This window comes from Neopelma chrysocephalum, unplaced genomic scaffold, assembly GCF_003984885.1.
Source record: "Neopelma chrysocephalum unplaced genomic scaffold, ASM398488v2 Primary Assembly neopelma1_26, whole genome shotgun sequence".
In the NCBI taxonomy this organism is placed as follows: domain Eukaryota; kingdom Metazoa; phylum Chordata; class Aves; order Passeriformes; family Pipridae; genus Neopelma; species Neopelma chrysocephalum.
The window spans coordinates 2,318,859-2,342,441 of record NW_020897695.1 but is presented as its reverse complement, the minus strand read 5'-3'; the positions used below and the strand labels follow the sequence as shown (position 1 = coordinate 2,342,441).

At 41.7% G+C, this 23,583-nt stretch overlaps 1 protein-coding gene and 1 long non-coding RNA gene across 10 annotated transcripts in view; one reads left to right on the top strand and one right to left on the bottom strand.

The window, feature by feature from the left end:
* CREB5 (cAMP responsive element binding protein 5) overlaps window positions 1–23,583 on the bottom strand; it is a 256,578-nt gene that overhangs the window by 8,124 nt on the left and 224,871 nt on the right. For all 9 annotated transcript variants that reach the window (XM_027675311.1, XM_027675304.1, XM_027675305.1 and 6 more), the window contains 2 exons: window positions 6,139–6,462; window positions 773–1,000 (listed from right to left, as the gene is read on the bottom strand). In XM_027675311.1, coding sequence (XP_027531112.1) covers window positions 773–1,000; window positions 6,139–6,462 — 552 coding nt within the window. The remainder of the gene's footprint in view (window positions 1–772; window positions 1,001–6,138; window positions 6,463–23,583) is intronic.
* LOC113963848 lies at window positions 17,417–22,044 on the top strand. The gene is made up of 3 exons (XR_003532981.1): window positions 17,417–17,480; window positions 18,820–18,967; window positions 21,790–22,044. It is a non-coding gene; the product is annotated as an uncharacterized LOC113963848 (long non-coding RNA).

The window sequence follows — 23,583 nt, the reverse complement described above, 5'->3', positions numbered from 1 at the left end:
AAATGAACTAACTTCACAGCACCAGAGATACTTAAGGCAATGTTATAATCCCCTTGGGAAATACTCTGGCTCTCTGCATCAGGCCAGGGTGGCAGACCTGTGGGGGCAAAGGGCACATTGCTGTGCTCAGGAGCATGGTGGCAGGACTGCTATCACCTACAGCTCCACTGCAGCTGGTGCCTGGGTGCTGCTCACACCCCTGTGTTTTGTGGGAGAATTTTTTTGAGGAGTGCCATTATACAAACAGTTTTTCTGCCCTTGGCAGCACACAGGCACACCTTTGCATGAGGCAAAAGTACTGTGCCCACCATAAGAAGGGCAGCACTGTAAGAAAGGCTTTTATTATCATATTCAGAGTATTTTCATCCATCCAGTTCATTTTCCTTACTAGTAGACTGATCTATTTATGCTTCTATCTTGCTGGCTTTGAATGAGGGTTTAGCTACATGTCCTGCTCTGAAGAAATCTTTTACAGTTGAGTTAATGGCACTTCAAAAAAAAAATCCCCACAAAAAGCAGTGACAAGAAAAGAAAATAAATACAACTTCATCTAATGAAGGTTTCTAAATCCCAAGACAGTTTTTTCCTGGCTTATCCTGCTAAAATGTAATTATTTCTTTAATTGAAGCACACACATCTTGATTAACCAACTGATTATGCCTGAGCTCCCGCTAGGAGCTGACTGTGCGGGGGCAGCCCCAAAGGCACTGCCAGCCCTTCTGAGCACAAAGAGCCCCTCTGTGTCCTCAGGGGCGCAGACAGTGGCTCGCACCTGAAGCTGCATGTTTGTCTGGGTGAGCTCTTCTGCTTTCTTTTCCAGTGACATCACCCAGACCTTCCTCTTCTGTCTGCAGCGCGTGGCAGCGGCTCGGTTCCTTTCCAGAAATTTCCGCCTCCTCTCATCCGGGTCTTCATCCACCACTCTCCTCCGGCGACCTCCAGCTGGCTGTGGCGGCTGTATCGTCTGTGTGGGCTGCATCTGCTGTGCTGCTGGCGAAACCTGGAGGGGAAGAAGAGGTTTTTCAGGGGGTGGCAATGGGGGGAAGTTACAGAGGGGGATCCTGAAATGGGAAGGGAAATCTCACACAGCCTGCTCCCCAACAAGGTCTGCAACAGACGAGTTGAAAGCTGTACCAGATGCCACTGAAATTAGCTGCTGGCAAATCCTTACTGTGGTCAAAGGGCAGATTTTTTTTGAAACAATCCTCTGAATATTAGTAGGGAACATTTTTTCCCCTTACAGTTAGTTATTAAAAATATTCACTTAGGTGCATTCTCTGTCACCACCTATTTCAAACCACTGTAGTGGCCTTATTTCTGTGTCTCTCTTTTTTTTCCCCCAAGTGCCTCCAAAATTTTGGACCATTTCTATTTCCCAGGCTTTACCATCTCTGCCTCATGCTTTACCATCTCTGGAGACAGAAGCTGCAGAGCTCTTTGCACCTAAGTGGAGCTGGGAAGCTGTGGGCTGGGATCTCAAAAGGCCAGCAGACCTCATTGCTCCTCAGCTAGGGACAAAGAAAGGATTTAGGTACCTGAACTTGAACCTGTGTTTTGATATCCCTGAACTACGTGGAGAAGGGATATTCCTCTTATTAGACATTTCCATTAGACCCCTGTGGACGCTATACCCATTTTTATTCAATAGCCTGGCTTTGACAGTAGACACACACCTCATCCAGCCCACTGCTACAAAACTATGAAAAAATATGTATTTATGCCTTTTCAAGTGCAGGAGAGTATTGATCCTGCTCCTGAAAGTAACTGGCCCATGATATTACAGAAAAGGTGCATGGCAGGGGCAGCCACATGTAGACTGTGCTCCATGTCCCTGTCAGGAACCAGCATCAGATTTAATGTTCAGCTGCCTGGGAATAGCCAGCTTTTGGACTACTTCCCTGCCTCTCTGTGGCACCTGGGCTACGGGGCTCTGGAGAGACCCTCTCTCTCCCTCTGCTTGGAGTTTGGGAACCTGACCCATGGGTCCCATTGCTCACACCCAGTGGGAGCCCCTGATGCCGCTCACGTTGCTGCTGCCACTCCTGCACAGTCTGGAACAGTCTGGAAACTTGAATTGTTGACTCAAAATTAACCCTCTTGTTCTGGCAGGGACCCAAACCTCCAAGGTGCTTCCTTTTGACTCCAGGGAGTGGATGTACTCAGTGCTTTGTCAGACTGAGCCCTGAATTTCAATTGCAGCAATTAACATGTGTTTTCCTAACACCTCTGTCTGTCTCAATTAAAATGATACTATCGTCTTAAGTCTTGCGAAGTTGAGGTTGCTTTTCTGTCTAGAATCTAGTTTGCTCCCTCCCTCAGCTGACTTGTGGCAATTACAGTGGCAATTTTATTCTGTGCATCTGATAATGCGTTTTGCATAAAGCTGAATTTATTCCCAGCTCTGTGTTGCACAGTCAGGGAATCTCTCTCACAGGAGCAGAAAAAAAGCTTTTAAAAAATAACTTCTAAAAACAAATAAGCCACCCTGCATTTTCTGACTGACTTTTAAAATTTCAGCTTCCATCGACTCCATATGTTAGCTGGTAAAATCTCCAACACTGTCCACGTTGGAGGTTGGAGTCCCAGGTTTATGGCAGCTGCAGCAGGCACGGCTACCAGCACCACACAGGACTGCTGGCCAGCACTGCACAGGAGCATTGGTTACAGCCCCCATTCCCACCAGCCTCCACAGGCTTCCGCTGGGAGATCATTGCCAAGGGATTCCAGCTGCTCCCCGTCCACCAGGACCAGGCATGCCACCTCTTTAGCAGTATGTCTGAGCTCAGAGGTCTCAGAAATGCCTTTTAATGTCAATATCTCATCAAAGGCCTTTCATTTTCTCACACACAACACCTTTCTAGACTCCAGAGATCTGTTATTTATCTTTCCTTATCCCTTTTTGCTCCTTTTTCATTCAGTTTTAAAAATTCTTATTTCTTAACTGTTTAGTACAAAAGCAGAAAAAAGTAGCTATACAATTCTTTATTTTTTTTATACCCTTCATATGGTCATTTTCTCCTGAATAACTAGTGAGTCATTATGTTTTCAGAATGTACCAGGCAGTCTCTGGGTAGTCAGAGCGCATTTTCAGAACAGAATCTCCTCTCCATCTCTGGCAGATATTAATTATAAAGGTTGCCATTACTCCACCAATAATGTCTCATGGGATAATTAACTGACTCTTACTTGATAGCTCTTAACCCTGACATCTGTTAGGCTATGTCTTAGTAACTGTCTAAGCATCATTCTCTAGGAGGATTTTACTGCCCTGCCTAGGAACATAAGAAAGAACATTAACTAAATATCAAAATTTAGGTTGATTTTGGTTTTTTAGAGGATGCAAATCACGTATCCATAATGAAGACAAAGGTAGGACAGCTAAGAGAATGAAATGGCGTCTAAACCCCTATTCTGCTTAAGCTATCATTCTGGCAAGTTTAATATGAAGAAATCTTTACAGGATCAACACAAGAATAATAGTATAATCTTTGTAGCAGTTGAGGCAAGATAGCTATAACTTGATAAAATATCTCACTTTCTCAGAAAGATACCTGTCAGAAGGTGATTTCTACTTTTACGCTTGAGACTGTATTTCTTTCTTTTCTTTGCATCTTAACACAACTAATACCCATTCACTCATTCTATGAAAGCATAGTTCGTTGGGCTCCTGTGTATCAAAATGGCAGCCGAAAAGCATGAAATGAATTCTGACATTACAGAAGGGTGCAGTATAGAATAACAACAGTCCCAGCATGGGAGTACATGGTTTACAGCAGCGTGGACCATGCTGTCATTTGGCAGGTGGTTTGGAATGGAAGAATCTGTCTCAGAAGAATAAGGAGGTTAATAATTAGTAAATAACACCATAAAATTAACGTCTGCTGGAGCAATCAGATCCCCAAAGAAGCCATTACCATGGGGACTATGGATGAGCTTTGAGAATAATAACCATGTGGTTATTACTCAGCAAGCCCTTCTTTTGTCCCGTCTAATGCATCTGTTCAGAAATCACTATTGCCTTCCCACTATGCAAACAGATGCACAGCAGGAGCTCTGCTGCCCAGGGAAGCCTCTGACCCTAGGATTCCTACTCCATCACCCTCCATTTCCATCCCTTTGGTGACACTTACCACCCATGGACAAGGTGAAGACCTCCTTGATCCTTCTTGGGGTCTGCTGCTTCCAGTAACATGCTGTGCATGGCAAAGCTTATCTAACTGCACAGATCCAGTGCCAGGGACTGTGTGGTGCTGGGACACAGGATGAGACTTTGTGACTGCCTGTCAGTCCACCTACCCTGGTGCCTGTATCTCTTCTTGCCTGCCTGCAAGTCTGTTGTAGTGCCTAGCTAGCAGGGAATACAAAGCACAAGAAATCAAGGCTGTCCTAACTGTGTAAAAAAGTCATGGACCTACTCAAGTGGGTCCAGATGAGGACCACTGGCTCACTGATCTTATCCTTAAAACTGTGACATTTGTTTTCTCTGGTAGCTCTTCTCTCCTCCCCTCTTAAAAGTGGTGCTGTGGATGTTTTGCAACAGTGCTCCATACTGTAGGGTCTGATGCCCTCCGCTGTATTAACATGTTTATTCTCCCAACTCGATGAAGTGTCAGTACTATTACCCTTGTTTTAAAAGCTTCAGAACGGTTATTTCCCCCATCTCATGCATGGAGTCCTCAGTCTGCTAAGAACAACTTTATCCTTGTTCTCTCAGGGATCTCTAAGACAGCAATCAGGTTACTTTTGGTTTCTCTGTTATGAGATAATGTCTTTTTATTGAAGTTTTTAAACAACTCCAAGGAAAATAACTCATTAACAGATGGGAAAATAATTGAATTCACAAAGTAAAAACTGAACTAAACTTAGGAAAGCTCTGGATATCTTCTCACAGGGGAGTCTGCTGCTATCTTAGACTGTTTCTCTAAAGCTGACAATTCATTTTACATTAGCAAATGCTTTAGGGAAATCCCACGTGCTTGCAGACTCTGCAGTAATAAAGCTAGATGTCAGTAAATAGTTAATGTTGTGGGACACTGGGATGTCAGCCAATTCCTCTCATTTTCTTTAATGTTTTCAAAGAGCTTGTCTGAAAGGTACTTGCAAGCAACACAATACTTCACAGATTGAACTTCTTATGGCTGGCACTCCTCTTTGTCCTCACATTCTATGCACTGCCCATTTGTCTTCCTTAACTTTGCTCCTCAGACCTGACATATTACAGTCACTGCCCCCAGAGCTTTATTTTTCTTGTGAAATCCTGATGCAGAAGCCTACCATCTTAAGAAATTAATAGAATTCCTCTTAAAAATGACTCTGCTAAAGTTCATGCTCGCTAGTTCATTAGTTCAAAAAATATTCAGTTCAGATATCAAATTATACAAATTGCTGAAGCAAATATACCTGGTCCAAAAATTGAGTCCTCCATCTCGTTCAATGGAGACTTTCACTGACTTGTCATCTGAATACAAGTCTAGGTTCTCTTACTTAAATCTCTCTCCTGGAACTGGCTTCACCACCTTTTTCTCCTGTCAGAGCAGGCACCAACTACTGCCCACACCCTCAGCTAATCTTGGCAGATGTCTGTCCCCTTTACAGGACCTGGATCCTTTAATCTTTTCCTCTAAGCCAGTGTATCTTACCTTAGAACTCCCTCAACTATCTCCAGTCTTGAACCCACACACACACACCCGCACACCAGTGCAATTTCATTTCACTAAAGACTTCATTACGTATTTCTGCAGGTAGAACTCATACAGATTTTTAAATCTTGGCCTAAGAAGTTCAGGTTCAAGCACATTAAGCAACATATATAATTTGCCAATTTCTGTAATAAACCTCGTCCATAAAAGGATATGTGGCAATCTGCAGAGCTCAGAGCACCGAAAAGCCTTTATAAGAGCTCCTTATAAAGTAAGATATTACAAATGTCTAATAAATTAACCAGCAAAACAAGTTGTTGCTTCACTCCATTTTCTGAATAAAGTTTGAGCTTCCTCATCACCATTAGCAGACATTTATGAACAACCTGAGGGGTTTGTATCTAACAAGACATGCATGCGAGAAGAAACAGTACAGCGGTCAGGCTTTAACTCCACACAACAGCAAAACTCAGCAATGCAGCATGACATGAAGGTCTACCTGTGCTTGTCCGCCTGAGTGCAGCGGGGGGTGCGGTGAGGTCTGGTGATGTGCTGGGTGTGCGTGAAGGTGTGAGTGAGAGTGGTGGTGGGGATGGTTCTGCTGATGATGAGGCTGAGGATGAGGATGGTGCGCCGGATGCTGGTGCTGATGTGGGTATGAGTGATGAGGTGGCAGTGTCTGGTGCTGATGAGGATGTGAGTGCATATGATGGTGTGGCGTCTGGTCCTGCCGCGAGCTCATCATTTCCATCATGTGGCCCATGGTGTTCATATTCCCGTTCGACATGGCGGCAGGATGATGAGTCAGTGCTGCCTTCAGTCTCTGGAACAGAACAAGGCAAAAAATTCAACATTTAAACATTGTGATCTGAGCAATCAGAGTAAGATTTCTACTGTTGCAGAAATGGTGCCTTGTCTTGTGTTTTGAGATTTATTTACGTATTTTTCTTGCTGTTCCCTCGATAAAAGGCATCTTATTTCAGTTTGAGAAAGAACATATTCTTGGGCTCTAGTCTAGTTTTACACTGTAAATATTTAAAGATATAGACATCTGAATTGAAATTTATCAGTTACACATTTCCTACTGTGCGTCTGAGGAAAAATAACTGGCTCTTATCCTTCCCTCTTTGGCCAGCTCAGCGGGGTTAGCTTCATCAAGCTTGTATTCTGGTAACTTTTAAAAATGAAAGTCTGATTAAAATAAAGGTGCAACAAAGTGCCAGTCTTGTTTTTACTACAGATATTATTTAAAAGACTCACTGAAAAATATATTGCATTGATGTGTTTTTCAAACTCAGGCATACTAACACTCAACCTGTTCTTTCATCAGAAAGACGGGAAAATATTGAGGGTGGCCTCAACCTGATCCTCTTTCTTTGATGGAAAGTTCAAGCGTCTGCTGTGCTGTTATTGAACGCTAATACCTCTCTCTGCTTTGTAGTCCACATGTCACTGGGTTGGGCCCTGGAATCTGACTAGGGCAAAACTCTCCTTTATATCAGTGGGATTTGTTCACTTTTACCTGAGCACCTCCAAAGGCCAGTGGAATTGGTTGCCACATTTTTGACTGCAAGATAGGGCCTTTGTGTACTAAGGATATAGCTGAAACACAGAGTAAAAAAAGATTCCCTTTCAGCTCAATTAAAGGGTCATCCCAAAGCCATGAGCTGTACTGGCAAACAAACACCCTGCTGGTGTCATCCTACCCTTGGACTACTGAAATCACTGGCATCCTGGAAGGGTGTGCCGAAGGTAGAGCCTGACAGATGTTGGCTAGGAGAAAAGCTTCTTCTAAAGCCATAGAAATCTCCTTTGCATCCATGGTTCTGCATCTGGCTCAACATAGAAAATTATTTACAGGCAGCCACCCAAGACTTCAACTCTTTATATTTTCAAAGATATCAAGTGATTTACTCCTAGTATTGCAAGTGATTATCAGAAAATGATAAGATAAAAATGGAAGGAAGGAGGCCCATGATTTTACTTGATACCAGATTTGAATAACCCATCAACTACCTTGTAATTCATAGCAGAGACTTCATCAGTAAGAAATGCCACTGTACAACAGCCAGTAAGAAACAGCAGTGGCAGGAGGCACAGATATGTGCCTTTCCCTGTAGCGATATCTGTGGGTCACAGCTGATGGTCAGAAGATCCTGCAAGCCAATGTGACTAAAATCTGCCAATACAGGAAAACTGACCAGACTGAATTGTATTTTGGTTCTGTCTTTAAAGCAAAAAGAGTGACTACTGGGACACTCAGAACCTATAAATGGGAATTTCAATATGCTTTATATTGAAATAACACCTGTCTGTTGCAACACTGCAAGGACACAGGTAAAGGCTTCTGTGTTCAAAGCTATAACCCTACTGTGTTTGTACAACTCTGAGCAAGGAAGAAACAAATTCTTAAGGAGAAAGAAAAAAAGAGAAATAGAGAAAAAAAAAGAAAGTTGTGGAAGGCAAAAAGAAGTAACATGATGAAATTAAAGTGTCATCCTCAAATTTTTGTATCCCACATATTTTTGCAGATGTCATGAAGGTCATTGCATTGAGACATTCTAATAGATCCATTAATCCAAATTTGGTGACTTATTTCACTGATTATCAATTGAATAAGACTTTAAAAAAAGATATATTTGCAAAACGCATCAGTGCCTCAGTTTGCATGAAGGAAATATAGACTAATGACTTTTAAGAACTTTCCTTAAGAAAGTCTATCAAACCATAACTACACTATGGCATGTGTCACCACCTGACAACCTTCTCAAACAGAGATCAAGGTGACTGTGGCAGTGAGGTTAAGTACCTCCTATCCTCCCTCCAAAGTCAGAACAGAGGTCAATCTAACATCCGTATCAGTAACACATCCTGGGTATCAAAGGGAGGATTTGAGCAGCTGTTGTCCTTGACATTTCCAGATTCAAGTGCTACCCTGGTTGCTGCAAGCAGCTCTTCACAATGCTCAGAATAACTGGTGTTACCCAGAAGTATGTTAGGAAAAATATGGGGAAAACCCACATTAATAAGCCAAGTCTTTCTCCATGTCATGCTTCTTCAAAACGCACTAAAATCTTTTTCATGGAGTTGAGCCATTTTTTCATGTGAGCTGCACATCTAAGCCAAAGCACCAACAAAAGCTGTTGTAACTTTGTTTTCTGAATCTAACTGCAAAATAAACAAGCTCTCCTTAGCCAGCAGTTTTATGCGATGAATACCTAACAAAATCTACCAACTCTATATTTGTCAAAGACCTCTGAAACTGAATATGGTTTATTCTAAACTGCAGACTTTCAAAGGAAAAAAAAAAAAGGAGGGGAAACCTAATCTGCAAATAAACATTTTTTTTCATCTGTAAAAACTGAGACTTATTAGTGTGGCACAACTTCAAGGAGAATAAATTATTTTGTTTTCTTTTCATAGCCCCATCTACCACATCCATTTATTTGAGATAGCAAATCAAGAGAGACAGTGAGAGGTCTGACATGCAGCTGGTTTCAGTCAATAGGGGTCATTTCCATTTGGTCTGTGTATTTTACAAGCTCCTTGTTCACTGTTCCCAATGGGAGGGTGGACCAGCTGCCCTGGATCCCAGTCGTGGTAAGAAACAAGCTCTCTACATCATCCTGTCCCAGGGCAGCAACAGCCATCGCCTCCCTTTAGCTTCATGCTTAGGTCAGCTCCTCAGCAGCAAGAGTCCTGTCCGCGCATGCATCTGGAGCAGCGTTAATCTTCCATTAACCAGTCACTGCTGCTCATCAGAAACATTCAGGGAATGATAAACATTTTTTTTGTTTGTTTGGTCTTCAGTGAGATCAATATGGATGTTTTAGTTAGAGCAGAGGGAGAGAAAATGTCCAGAACTTGGTAAACTCTTTGCACTGAGTATGTGTAGCGCTTGAAGGGCAGGCTGAAGTTTTATTATTGTTCCTTTTATGTGTGTTAATTGCAAACATCTGTTTTGGTTTAGTGTCAAATAAAATAAGATGGCATAAAAATTCAGCTTACTGGATTGACGACATTACCAAATCCTCTCTAGAATGAAATAGTAACCCAGGACCCAATCCTGCAGTGTTTTCAGGAACTGTGTGACCAACTTCACCAGAGCCTGCAGCACCTGGCAGTTCACAAACTGGGACTGAAACAGGAGATTTGCTACTCAGATCTGTTTTCACCGAAACCTGAAATTTCTGCTAACCTCATAGCAGGGATTTTTAGGGAACAATCCCTTTTTTTTTTTCCCTTTTATAGGGCAATTTTTTAAAAAATCCCCACCAATCTCAAGCCCAGAGGAAATGCAGGTGCTCATCTTACTTGGCTTTTGGCCCTCACTGATTATTTTAATTATTATTTTATGAAAGTAACATAGTGACCAGAATCAGTTACAGCTGATTTCCACTCAGTCATGACATTTCAATAAATGGCTACGAGTGACACATACAAGAGAAATCTTTCACAGAGAACAGCCTGCTTTGCCTCTGACCAAGTAAATAAATAAAATTCCTCTTTGATCCTACAGGAAACCAGAGGCACATAAACTGTCACCTTTGATGCTTAAGAGGAAATAGCAACAGTGGATATTAGTGCTTCACACTGAGTGTTGTGTTCTCTATACTGTTACCCATGGCAATGCCCCTGATTGACACATTTACTCTGAAGTCACCCCACTGAATGCCATATGAAGTTAACACCTCAAAGAAGTTATCATTGTACCCGGAATACTGGTTTTTTTGGAAACCAAGTTTTTTCACAGTGCTTCCTCTATCTAAAGCCTGACATCATGGTGCAGTGAATTGCTTGATGCTTCCTTTTATCAACATAGATCATAATTTATACATTGAACATCTCCGGGTAAACCCTAAGTCTGCCAAAAATGGGCTACAAGCACTTGAGATCATGAATGAAAAACAGTATCAGCTTCCCTAACACTTCTGCAATTCAGAATCTTACTGCTTTCTAATTTTTCTTTATTGTGACATGTATTTCAAAGTTGCCCTGGGTTTTGCCCACCTTTCTTTCTCAAAAATTATTAGTGAAAAACAGGCAGCATTTTTTTTCAGTTTGTTAAAAGAAGCAAAGAAGGATAAAGAAAACTGTAAATCTGGAGATTGCTTTTCCCACAGTTAAAAGTGCAAATAATTTTGTGGGTTTCATTTGTATATTAATATTTATAATGTTTAATACATCTTTATACTATTTATAGTAAAGATAGAGTTATATCTTTATATTATATGCCATAATCTGTATATGACTATAAACTACAACTTTCTCCCATTTATCTCTCAGTGGAGAAATTACAAAAATCTCCTTTGATTTTGCAGGTGGTCTGTGCTTGGATCAAACAATAAGCTATTATAACATCCGGCTGAATTTTGGGTTGAGACAGACATGGAATGCTGGTTTTGAATAGGATTGAATTGTTCCAAATAAGTATGCATTGCTGCACTCAGAAAAAAAGCTCTCTTCCCTTCTGGTTTGCATGCCCAAATCCCACTAAATTAGGAAGAGACAAGACCAGCTGTAGTATTTGCTTAATGTCTGGTACATTCTTATCGGGAGATTATATCAAACCCCTGTAGGCACATGAAATATGATCTCAAAGATATTTTCTTGCACTAGTGACTATGATTCTAGTCCCTATTATACAGGGATGCAATAAGTTCCCCACAGGGGACAGAAGACTCTTGAGAGCAGTGGGAAATAGAAAAAATTACAGACATCAAGCATACCCATACATCTGCAATTAGGGAGAAACCTCAGGGTAATGATCTTGATTAGCCAAACTTCATGGCAAGTATACCATTGATTTCAGTGGTACTAGTATTGTTTTTTCATCTGCAATAGTCAAGTTTTCCTTTTTACCTTAAATATCATACCCAAGATGAATACACAGAGTTAAGCCAGTGACAGCTAAAGCTGTGAACAGAACTTCACCCAGCGCATTTCAGAGCATCACAACGAATTTTATCCTTCCCTCCAACTGTGACTGCAAGGAGAGAACTTAGCATAAATGTCACTCAGGTCTTTTACAGTTGGCTGCTGACAAGCATTTCACAGTGTAAATAACAGAAACCACTCTTTGCAAATGTTCCACTCGCATTTATAAAAGCAAATTGGAAGCGATTCATCTTCACTCAATAAGTGAACTGCAGATACTTATGAGCACATTTCAGAGATTGGTGATTAGAAAGTCTCTGATGCCACATTAAATGCTTTCTCCTACATTTCTTGTGCAGTAAAATACAGTCCTGCCTATTGACAGAAGGAGGAGCGAGAGGTGTGCGAAGGACGTAAAATCCGGAACTGAAGTGACACATTACACTAATATAAAGAGAAAAGAGGGATACATTTAATTCACAACTCACCAGTAAACAGTGCCAAATTGCTAATCTTCTAACTATTCTCAGGTTGTTTGGCAAATCTGAATTATACTTTTCCCTCCCTTTATGCTTTTTTCCCTACTTAGTCAGATTTTGTAACAACATGAACAATGGATCATCATCCAGCCTTCAGTGCAGCTCAGAGTCTAATAAAAACAACAAATTTGTTCCCTTGTACTTCCAAATGCAAACTGAATTAAACTTCAGCAGAAAGCAGCAAGAATCAACTGCAAACAATCAAAACAGCAATAAAGCTAATAGACACCATGCTGCTCAAGGACGGGTCAGCTGCAAGAGCTGCTTCAGTGTCCCTGAACTCAGGGCACAGAGGAACTCTGAGCAGCCACGTTGCTTGCTGACATCAGTCCCGGTGACAACTCTCAGGATGACTGCCAGTTTTAAGTAATCCAGTGCAGGTCGAAGCCAGGGTGGCCCAAGGGTACTCTGACGGAACTGCCATCTTCTGATGATGGCATTTTATTGAGAGCAGCCAGGGCTCCAGGGACAGCACAAAACATACATGAGTTTACATCCCATCTTCACCCAGCAATTTCGTTTTGCTCATCTCAAAGCACCTTGCAAAGGAGATAATTATCATTATCCTTGTGCAATGCACCACCTTTTTAAGGATTAGAAATAGAAAAATACTAAATTCTCTTCCTATTCTACATGCATTTTATTGAACAAGTAAATTATAATCAAAACAGAAAATACACTCAAAGAATGGTTTGTACTTCTCACTATATACTATTTCTTGCATGAATCATTTCTCAATGCAATATTAAACAACTGGATTTGATTTTCACGGGAGTCAGGAAATGTGAAGTTCAAAAAATCAAACCCCTAATTCCCGCCAAGTCCAAGTCAAACCCTGCATGTGTATCCATGACAAGGGATATTTAATTATTTAATCACACAACAGACAGCAAAGTGATTTATTACAGGCAAATGGTGTCGTATAATTTCAACATACAATACCAATGGAAGGATCCAAAAAATACAACCAACTTCTCTGACTGATTTCCCCACTGTGTGCCAGAGTCTAAAAGAAAAGCTGCTACTTTCCTGCTACCTACCCCTGGAGAGGCAAGTTTCTGACAGCAAAGTGCCTGACACTTCGGGGATTAACTGCCTGTGCCTGTTTGCTGGTTTTGTCTGAGATAGAGTTAATTTTCTTCATAGTAACTGGTATAGGGCTGTGTTTTGGATTTGTGTTGAACAGAGTGTTGATCATGCACTGCAACATTACTGCTGAGCAGTGCTTGCACAGAGCAAAGGCTTTTCCTGCTTCTTACACCGCCCCACCAGGGAGCAGGATGGGGGTAGGTGCACAAGAAGTTGGGAGGGAACAGCTGACCAGGACAGATGACCCCAACTGACAAAAGGGATATTTCATACCATATGATGTCATGCTCTGTATATAAAGTGGGGGGAAGAAGAAAGAAGAGGGGGACATTTGGAGTGGTGACATTTGTCTTGCCAAGTAACCATTACGCTTGAGGGGCCCTGCTCTCCTGAAGATGGCTGAACACCTTCCTGTCCATGGGAAGTGGTAAATGAATTCCTTGTTTTGCTTTGCTCATGCACAGCTTTTGCTTTTTTGTCTTTATTAAACTGTCTTAATTCATGAGTTTTCTCACTTTTACCCTTCCAAATCAATCCCCTATCCCACTGCGGGAGAGTGAGCTAGAAGCTGTGTGGGACTGAGTTGCCACCTGGGGTTAAACCACGACAGCCTGTTATCAGTAGGCAAGGACAAACCAAATCACCATTCTAATTCTCCAAATATACAGTCTTTTGCTCACTGTCTCTGCCAGATTAACGTATGGGCTATTCCCAGGCATGCTAGATTATCACCTGTGGAAAACACAGAAATAGGAGGTGGCAATAAAATCACTCAGTGTTAATCGCACCCTGACAGACAGTGGAAAAACTTGGGCTTGAGGGGACCTAAGTCTGTACAGCCCATCTTCTAGATCTATTCTCTAATGTCCATATTACAGCTCATTCCCAAGCCAAGAGATCACAGATTCTTTCTTCACATTGGATATAAAGCACTTTGGCGAAGCCTCTGGCAGAGGAGCTGGAACTCAAGTCTTCCTCACTCCTGCAAGCAGACACTCTAACTAGGTTTCTAAAATCATGTTCCCATCTTCTACTACAATGGAAGTGAGAAATGCTTGTACCATGCTTGCATTGCTATATATACGTATCTTGCCTGAGAACACAATGAATGTATTAATTAATTATTAATGTATTAAATAAGAAAAGCGGGAATTGATTTCAGAGGAAGTTGGGGAATTTCCTATACAAGCCAGATATGAAGCAAATTGTCAAATCAGAGCACTCTTAACACTACAAGGAACACTGTGAGTTTGGGTATTTTAATCTGTATTCAGAGATCAGATGGGATTAGCACCACAAAAATGTCTCTTTACAGAATACTGCTCTGAAGCCTTGAGACCCCTTAATGAGTACATCATTTTTTTGACAACAATGCAAATTGCTTGTTTTCCTTGTCCTTCTCAGAAGCATAATATACACACCAAGGACATGAGAAAGGCAGGCTCAAAGTCTTTCCCATCAGAAGATTTCTGAACTTTCATCAGCCACCTCTCACAAAGGCTGATTATAATTAAGTCATTCATATTCAAAGAAAAATGCCATCCAAGTACATAAAACTTGGGGGTTTATTTTTTCCTTCACTGGTGTGATTTTTGAATTCTCGTTTTTCCTGGATTAAACCCAGCACATTTAAAGGGCTACCAGCAAGCCAGAAATCGGATACATGTGCACTCAAAAGTCCTTTGATTTCATCCCAGATGTGCAGTGCTCAAGGGCGTATACGCATATACACGCGCGCGCACACACGCGCACACACACACAGAGCATAGAGGACACGATCTGGTCTGTAGATTTTGTTTCAAGATTATATGTTTCAAGCAGACTGTGAAATGTAAAACTGAAGCCCTGACCACTTACAGCCATTAGAGATCCCAGGGCTCTTTGTGAAAGAGTATTGATGTTCATTAGCCTATTGGCCTGACTGAAGAATTCAATGCAGGTAATTAGACATTGTCTCATTACCACGTAGTTTCAGGTGAAGTTATTTTTCTACTTTGTTTCTTAAGTGATTCCTGAAACATTTTTAAAGCATTCGTGGATTCTTTTTTTTTCTGAAGAAATGACTAGAATATAAAGTACAGTACAGGAACATAAAAAATGAGAGTGTTCTTATGGGTTATTTAATATTTTTTTAAAGCTTTATTTCATCATCTAATCCAAAAGAATGACAATAGTATTTTAATTCAGCAGACAGCTTTCAATTATCTAGCTATGAAAACATAGTGACTAGTGGCTTTTTAAATACATACGCTCAGATATGGCATGTAGTACACAGATATAAACTGTAAAGAGTGTGAAAAGGTTCACTTAGTGTCAAGTTTCACTGTTATAAAATAAATATAATCTATGCTGAGAGTTATCTGAATGGATATCATGAATATTCAGCATTGAACATATCAGTGTTGATATGTACTGTCCTTTTACACCCCCATGTAAGGTCTCTTATGCCCTCCCACCTTTCCCCATATTGTCCCCAACTCCATCCCTCAGGCTGCTGCTTTCCACTGTGCCCCTTTTGTTCTTCACCTGCAACACCATCCCTTCATTCGTAGGCAGCTCAAGTTGCTGCCTTGTTTTTCACCACCTCGCATATATCATCTGCTTTCAAACAGCCGTATCTTGGGTCAGACGCATTGAATTTCAAAGCCACTTGAGGCTCCAAGAACGGCAACATCTCAACCTTCTACCAGATACCAGCTAGCCACTCTATCAGTGCCACAAGGTCTTTTAATACACTTTAGTATATCTACAGTGTGAAACGAGATATGAAAAATGAGGCCCTCAACTATTCTTTTTTATTGGAATTAGTGATTTACACTAATGGGCTTTACGTCGTGTTTGAAAGGGCTAGGAATGCATCCCCACACACTCCCAGTGGCTCAGCAATATATGAAATACAATATATCGGCAGCTTACTCTCTTGCACATGGCATGCTTACTCTTCAGCAATGTTGCTTTTCTGAGCAACATATTAGAGCAGACCAAAAAAACAACCTTCCCCAGGGAAGGAAATGATGCTGCCTGCTTGGTAAGACATGGACTCATCCTGCCATTTCTGGACAGCTGGATTTGGCTTTCCTACAGCATGTACCACAGAACAAATTTGCACAGGTTAGGGGCCTGGCTAGACCCACAGTTGCGGTGGCCGTCACACAAGCAGGATTTCCTTTCCAGCACCAAGTGACAGGTACAGCGTCCCTTGCTTGGTTGTGGACTCTTGCCTGTCCCTCCTGCCCAGTGGAAAGAGGGCAGAAATAAATGCCTAAGGGAAGATTCCTGGCACAGATGATCTGCCTGGGGACAGATGGACAGTGGGTCCACAAAGCACCCTGCACCCTGAGGGAGGTAGAGGTGTTGGGTGAGCATCCCCCATGGTACTGGGGTGATGCTAGAACCAGACACCTCCCCACATACCAGAAGCAGCTGCCAGCATCCCAGGAACAGGCAATTCCTGCATACCAGTTATTGGTCTGTGCTCACCGTCCTTCACAGCATGAATGAGTCTTCCTAAAAGCACAATGGGGATCTGGCTGCTCCTGCTATTACCTTATCTTCCATTTTTTTAATATTTCTTTTGTATTTCTACTGAGTGAGGGAGAAAGGCATAAATACCGTCTTGTTTAACATCTCCTCCTGTCTCCTCTCCCTGCCTTGCAGACAGCATTATCCATCTTCCTGACACCACCACTGCCTGATTCATTTGACATATGCACCAGAAAAAATGTCATGTTCTGAACAAGAACATAACACTGTGATCTCATTCCCATCTCAGACTCCACAGCACCTCCCATTTCTTGCTGCTTTGGAAAGAGAAGGACTGGGAAGCTTTTTCCATCTTGCTTACTGGGAAACTTACAGAGGAGATGTGGTGATGAGAAACCAGGTCAGCAAAGGCACACAAGCACATTGGAAATCAAAGTAATACCATAGAAAGTTCAATTATCTACCTCCTACTGAAGCAGCAAAATCTTTCTCATCTCCTGTTACTTAGGGCTGTTGAGGGAGTCTACATAGATATGTGTTATTTCCAAAAGGGAACATCACTTTAAGATATGATGGCAGGGACATTCTGACTGTATTACGAAAATCACTGGCCCATTCTGTCTCATCATTTTCCACTCTTTTGAAGCAAAAAAGCCTCAGGTACTAACCACCTCTGTGACATTAGGGGTTATGGTGAAGTTCCCCCTTTTGTCTGGCATGCCAACAAGTCAGTGTAAGGCTTCCTGATGCCTTGTCTCATAGAACCATAGAACAATGTGAGTTGAAAAGGACCTTCAAAGGTTGTCTAGTCCAACCTCCCTGCAACAAGCAAGAACATCTTAAATCAGATCAGGTTGCTCAAACCCCCAGTCCAACTTGACCTTGAATATCTCCAGGGATGGGGCATCTACCTCCTCTCCGGGCAACCTCTTCTGGTGTTTCACCCCTCTCATCGTAAAAAAAATCTTCTTTAAATTTTCTTCCTTCTAGTCTAAATCTAACCTTTTTTAGTTTTAAACCATTACTCCTTGTCCTGTCACAACAGGCCCCGCTAAAAAGTTTGTCCTTGTCTTTCTTGTAGGCCTCTTTGATTACAGGAAGGCTGCAATAAGGTCTGCCCGAAGCCTTCTCTTCTCTAGGCTGAACAGCCCCATCTCTCTTAGCCTGTTTTCATAGGAGAGGTATTCCAGCCCCTCATCATCTTTGTGGCCTTTGTCTGGACCCACTCCAACAGGTTCATGTCTTTCCTGTGCTGAGAACCCCAGAGCTGGACACAGTATTCCAGGTGGGGTCTCATGAGAGCAGAGTAGAGGGGCAGAATCACCTCCCTTGATCTGTGGCCATGCTGCTTTTGATGCAGCCCAGGATACAGCTGCAGCAAGAGCACATTGCCAAGTCATGTTCAGTTTTTCATTCACCAGTGCCCCAAGTCCTTCTTGGCAGAGCTGTTCTCAATCCCTTCACCCCCCAGCCTGCACTGATACTGAGGATTGACCCAACAGTTACAGGACCTTGCATTTGGCCTTGTTGAGCCTCATAATGTTCCCATGGGCCCACTTGTCAAGCTTGTCCTGGTTCCCCTGGATGGCATTCTGTCCCTCAGGTGCATCAACTGCACCACTCAGCTTGGTGCCATCTGCAAACTTGCGAGTGCACTTGATCACGTTGTCTGTGTCATAGCTGAAAATATTAAACAGGATCCCTTCTGGTTTGATTGCACCCCTCATTGTCCCTCATGTGTGCCTTCTGTCTCAGCCACAGGAGGTCACAATAAGAGATTGCTGTGCACTGGCAGCTGAGACACAGGCAGTCTTGCCCCAAACTTGCCTCTGTCCCTCTTTCCCAGTGAGCCACAGGAATGTCTGCATCCCACCTTTGCCTACAGCCTTAATAACCCATTAGCGGCCTGGCTAAATTAATGACTCTCTCACTGTTACTTTGGAGATCTGCCAAAGGAGAAAAGGCAAGGGGCAAGGAGGGTGGAGGCAAACCAAATTGGGTGCTTGGGTGGATGGAGGAAGGGGAAAGGGAAGAGAAGAGTTGGAGAGGAAATGTTGAGGCAGCTAATTTTTTCATTTTTTCCCTGCAGTTAAAGCATTGACAGATAATTTATCACACATTTTGATGGTGCTCCAGTTGGCAGGGAAAAGAGCTTTCTGTTTATTAATTCAATTAGCCTGCTTATTTATCAGCAGAGGGCGAGAAGGTGCAGTCACAGGCCAAACTGTGCCAGTCTCAGACCGCCTGCTGTCAGGATGAGAGGATGACTAGGAATAGAACATCCCGCCCCCACCATTCCGGCCAGGGCACTCATCACTGCATTAGCTCAGGCCTTCTGAGGTAAGAAAAGAAAAAACTAAAATAAAAAATCTAACAGCACACATTATGCCCACCAGTGAATGTTCAAGGCAGGCTTACAACCAGAGCCACACTGCTTTGCTGCCACCAGTTCCATGCCCTAAAAGTTATGTCTGACATTCTGCCCAGAACTGAGTTTTTTAATTGATTAAAACAGTTGAACGCACTTTGAATTTTTAGTTCAATGGCAATAGTGTTCAAACCAGCACATTAATATATCACAGGGTTGCTGGAGGGGGTAGAAGAAGGCAAGAAGGGTGTTGCCCACCAATACTTGTAATTTTTGAAAAAGTGATATTTGTGGGGGAGGAAGAAAATAGGGAGGAAAAAGACTGGCCTTCCAATGGTAGAGAAATGCCCTGAGTAAGAGGGCTGGAAGAGTGGTGAGGCCACTTCTTTGTTCTGCTTATGTGGGACTATGGGTTTTCTTTGTCACTTGTTAAAAAGTCTCAGACTTCTGATGGCTGAAGCTCCAAATTCAGAAAATGTTGTGTAAAATGCTTCGTGGAGCTATCTGACCTGAAGTGTTTCTGAAAACATAAAATATGTGGAAAGTCCATCATGCTGGAGTGTGATTTCCCTATAGCCAAAAAAATCCCTCAGCCCTAGAACCTGAGGATCATCATTTTTATGCGATTCCAGTGCTGTCATAAACAGTGTTTATTTTTCTCTTGCTGCTTCTATAAGCCAACCAGCTTCCTTTTCTATCATATATAAACACAGTTCCAATATAGTTGTACTGGCTTCCAGTTTAGTTCATAAAAGACACGTGCGGCTTCCTGATCATACAAGCAAGTCCTGCAGTGCTTTAACTTAAAAATGAGACTCCTTGTGATAAGGTTAAGACACAAATGCTCTCAAATGCTCTTTTCTTACTCTTCTCATTTTGCTCCTCCACCACTGAATGTTTAAGGAAAATTTACATATTTTAATTCTTCTTCTTCTTTAAGTTTCTTTAGACTTATTCTTCTGCCTTCTGAATTCTTGCAGGATGGTTCAAGGCAGGACACCATATCTAATTAGGATGGCAGCGAATGTTTTTACTGCAAATAAGCTCAAAGCAGCCTTTAATCAAAGCTGGACAGATGATTCCACTACCACTGATAGTTTAGACCACCTATCAACATTTTATAAATTCTTAATTTTCTCACTGCAACCATATTGAACAGTTTTGTGCAAATGAGGCTTATAATTATCCAGATAAATCAGTCCAATGCAGTATTTCTTAGGATCTTTCTCAATTTTCTCCCTGGAGGATGGGATCCCATCTGCTTTGCTACATTCAAGCTAATTGAAGGGCACTGACTTTTCCAAATGGATTCATTAATTACTCCTGCCAGATTCTCTGTGGGGTTACTCGTTCAACGGGTGACACTCAGGCTGTACTATACCATCCACCCATGTTTAGCAACGTTGCTCTGACTCTCAGCTATGAGCTAAAACATTTGCAGATGCGTTGGCAGGAATGGTTCTGGCCTTTAACTGTACAGTGTTACAAAACAAATGTAATTCTGCTTATCCTTTGCTTCCAATTTAGTATGCATTCAGAATCTATAAATATTGTAACCATGACTGTTTAAATATGTTTTACTCCTTGCCATCATAGATATAAGCAACTGCCCCAAAGAAAAAAACCCATAAGTTTACAGGTATTACATTGCCAACAGCAGAAAAAGAAGAGAAACAAGCATTTATTGTTACACTGCAGAAAATCTGCTATGTATAGCAGCATAATGTGAAATTAAACTATTAAATTTAAATGCAAAGCTATCCTCTACAATTCTGGGCTTGCATTGGCTTTATTTAGTACAGCAGCAGCCTGGGTTTCAATAAACTCACATGTAATCATATTGCTCACTCAAACATCAGGAAGACACCAAAGGAAAATAAAGACCCATCTAGCAAAGACCTAACCTAGGAGAGGATTACCACCGCTTACGTGGTGGCAATCTTCATATAGGAGCAGGCAGAAGGGAGCCAGCAATCACAGAGTCTGGCTTTGCTGGAAGCTTCATCAGTGTTCCCCAGTAGCAGGCATAATTTCATGCTACTTAAAATATTTTATATTCTGAGCTGTTGGTTGGTTCATTCAGGTCTATGAAGCAACAGGCCTGGGAATCGGTGACACAATCTGCTGTGATTGAACAACAAGCCTTCATGCTTTCCAGGAATCCCAAAGCATTTTGTAAACATCAGACCAAACTTGCCAGGCCTCTCTGCATAGATCCATGCTGCTGCACCTCACACTGCTTTAAAGATGAAAGCAATGTTACTACATGTGGTGGGAGACCCACCTTACAGATCAGTGAACTAAAACTCTTAGATTGCCCCAGTATCAGAGAAACCATTAGTGGCAGAGCCAGAACCACAGTCTAAGAGCTGACTTGCTTACAAACAAGGAACAGTACTACTCCTTTTCACTCTTTCCTGCTGATGGCATTGTGAGTCCCCTGGATGCAATAAAGGTCTACCTTCTTATGCTTTATTAGAGGCAATAACTCTTCTTACATCTAGGAACAGACAATAAAAAAACCTATATGTGTATATATATATATATATATATATATATATAAGCTTTAACTATGTGGTTGCTTTGGGCAGTTAATGTCATCCAAACAAAAATCTAATGATAAAACTCATCTAACAAATCAGTGAATATATAATTCTTCTCAAAGACCTAATTATTCAGATAAATAGATCACGTACATAGGGTCGTAGGTAGAACCATGGGCATGTATGTAGGGATGTACTTTGCTCTCCAGTTTAAGAAATAATTCTTTTCTCTGATACCCTTTCTGTCTTAGCTCAGCAGTTGTGCTACCTCAAAGCTCTGATCAAGATGGACTCAATAAAGGAGTTTCTTTTCTTGGGACAGAAAAGTTCTCCCTCACAACTTTTCCCTGTGAATGCCACTTTATCTCTTCTAAATGAGGTACCCCGGTCCCTCAGCAGCTAATAAATTCAGTCCTTCCCTGGCCAGAACAGCAAGCTATGCACGTTCAAAGAGGAAGTCTGAAGCAACTCCATCATCACCTGGCAGGACAGTTATTCTGAATTTGAGTGGCTGGCTATTTGATTTTTTTTTCTTCTCATTTTGTTTGTGTCTCATCTCTCCTTTGTTTATAAATGACTGTTCAGCCATCAAAAAGCAGTTCATAAATTGTTCACAAAGAAAAGTAAAGCTAAGGAGCCCATATCTTTTGCTGCTTATTTGTTTTTTCTGTAGAGCCAGTGCTGGCATACGAAGTATGGCAGACAGGTGGGCAGGCAGGCAGGCATCCCCCCTCCCCTCCCCTTCCCTCCCGGCTGGATGGTGGCTGGCCCAGGGGCTGCTGGTGCATGTCATCTGAGAACCTGGATATGTCCCTCCGTTTGAGTCCATGCCAGCACTGCCAGTTAACATCACATCTGGCTGTGTTTAAGTTGTCAGAAGCCACCCAGAGACTTTTTTTTGAGGTTTATACATTTTATCACCTTTATGACAATGAAATCTGTAGCTCGAGTACTCCAGGTCTTAAGGGACCCAGGTGTCCAGGACCTATGAATCACAAGGAACATTTTGTAGCAAAAAGGACACTCGGTGTCTTCTGCAGTGTAAGAAATCAGTCTAGACATTACCAGCTTTTAAAAATGTTGAAAGCAGCCCTTTAAAATTTTTCTGAGTTATTTTTTAAAAAAATTCAAAACCAGCTCCACATGCTCAAATAAACTTGATCACAAGCCCAAGACAGTGAGCTAGTCTCATCCGTAACTGCAGCAGTGCTACACCTTTTTAATCTGGAGCTGAGGAATATGATATATTGTATACACCAGTGAATTGTAAAGTAGTTAATTTTCTGTGCAGCTGACAGGAGTGATCGATTGGGCTCAATCCTTACAAATGCCTCACCTTCTCCCTTCTCTGTCTCCTCTCCTGCCTCCCTGCTTCAGAAATGGCTCAGACCACAACATCCATCAAATCACATACACTGTTTTAGTAAAGAGCTTCACAGGACAGCAAACAGGGCTTCATGTTTGCTCTGTATTTAAGTATTACAGTCAGTTTTGCCCTGCACAGTTCTGAATCAGACCATAATATTATTTCTTATCACAAGCCTTTTTCTGTTGCAATTGCTTGAAGAACTGCATTGCTATTTTATTTCATAGTACATTTGAGGTGGAAGGGAAAATGTAATGGGATACAGTGGCAGTTAAAACTGCTTGCAAGTTGTTTTAAATTTTTCCTAATTCTTTCCCATCAATTTTATGAGCATCTTTTTCCTGTTACAATAGCATTCTGAAATATTTTAGTAAGATTAAGAGACAACCTCACTCATTTAATATTTTTATTTTTTTCAAAGGAGGGTCCTATATAATTTCACCAGTCTTCAAAGTCCATAATTAGGAAAGGATATTTTTTCCATTATCTTCTTCTGACTGACAACCATGGAAGCACAGATGAATGTGTCTTTCTGACCTTAAAATCACTACATTTTGAGTAAGAAGTGATTTTACGGAGAGTAACTTGCATCTGACAAGATTTTCCCACAAAAGGAAATAATGACTTATCTTAGAAGTGTTTCATAAACTAGTACATGCTTGGGTGGACCAAATACTGT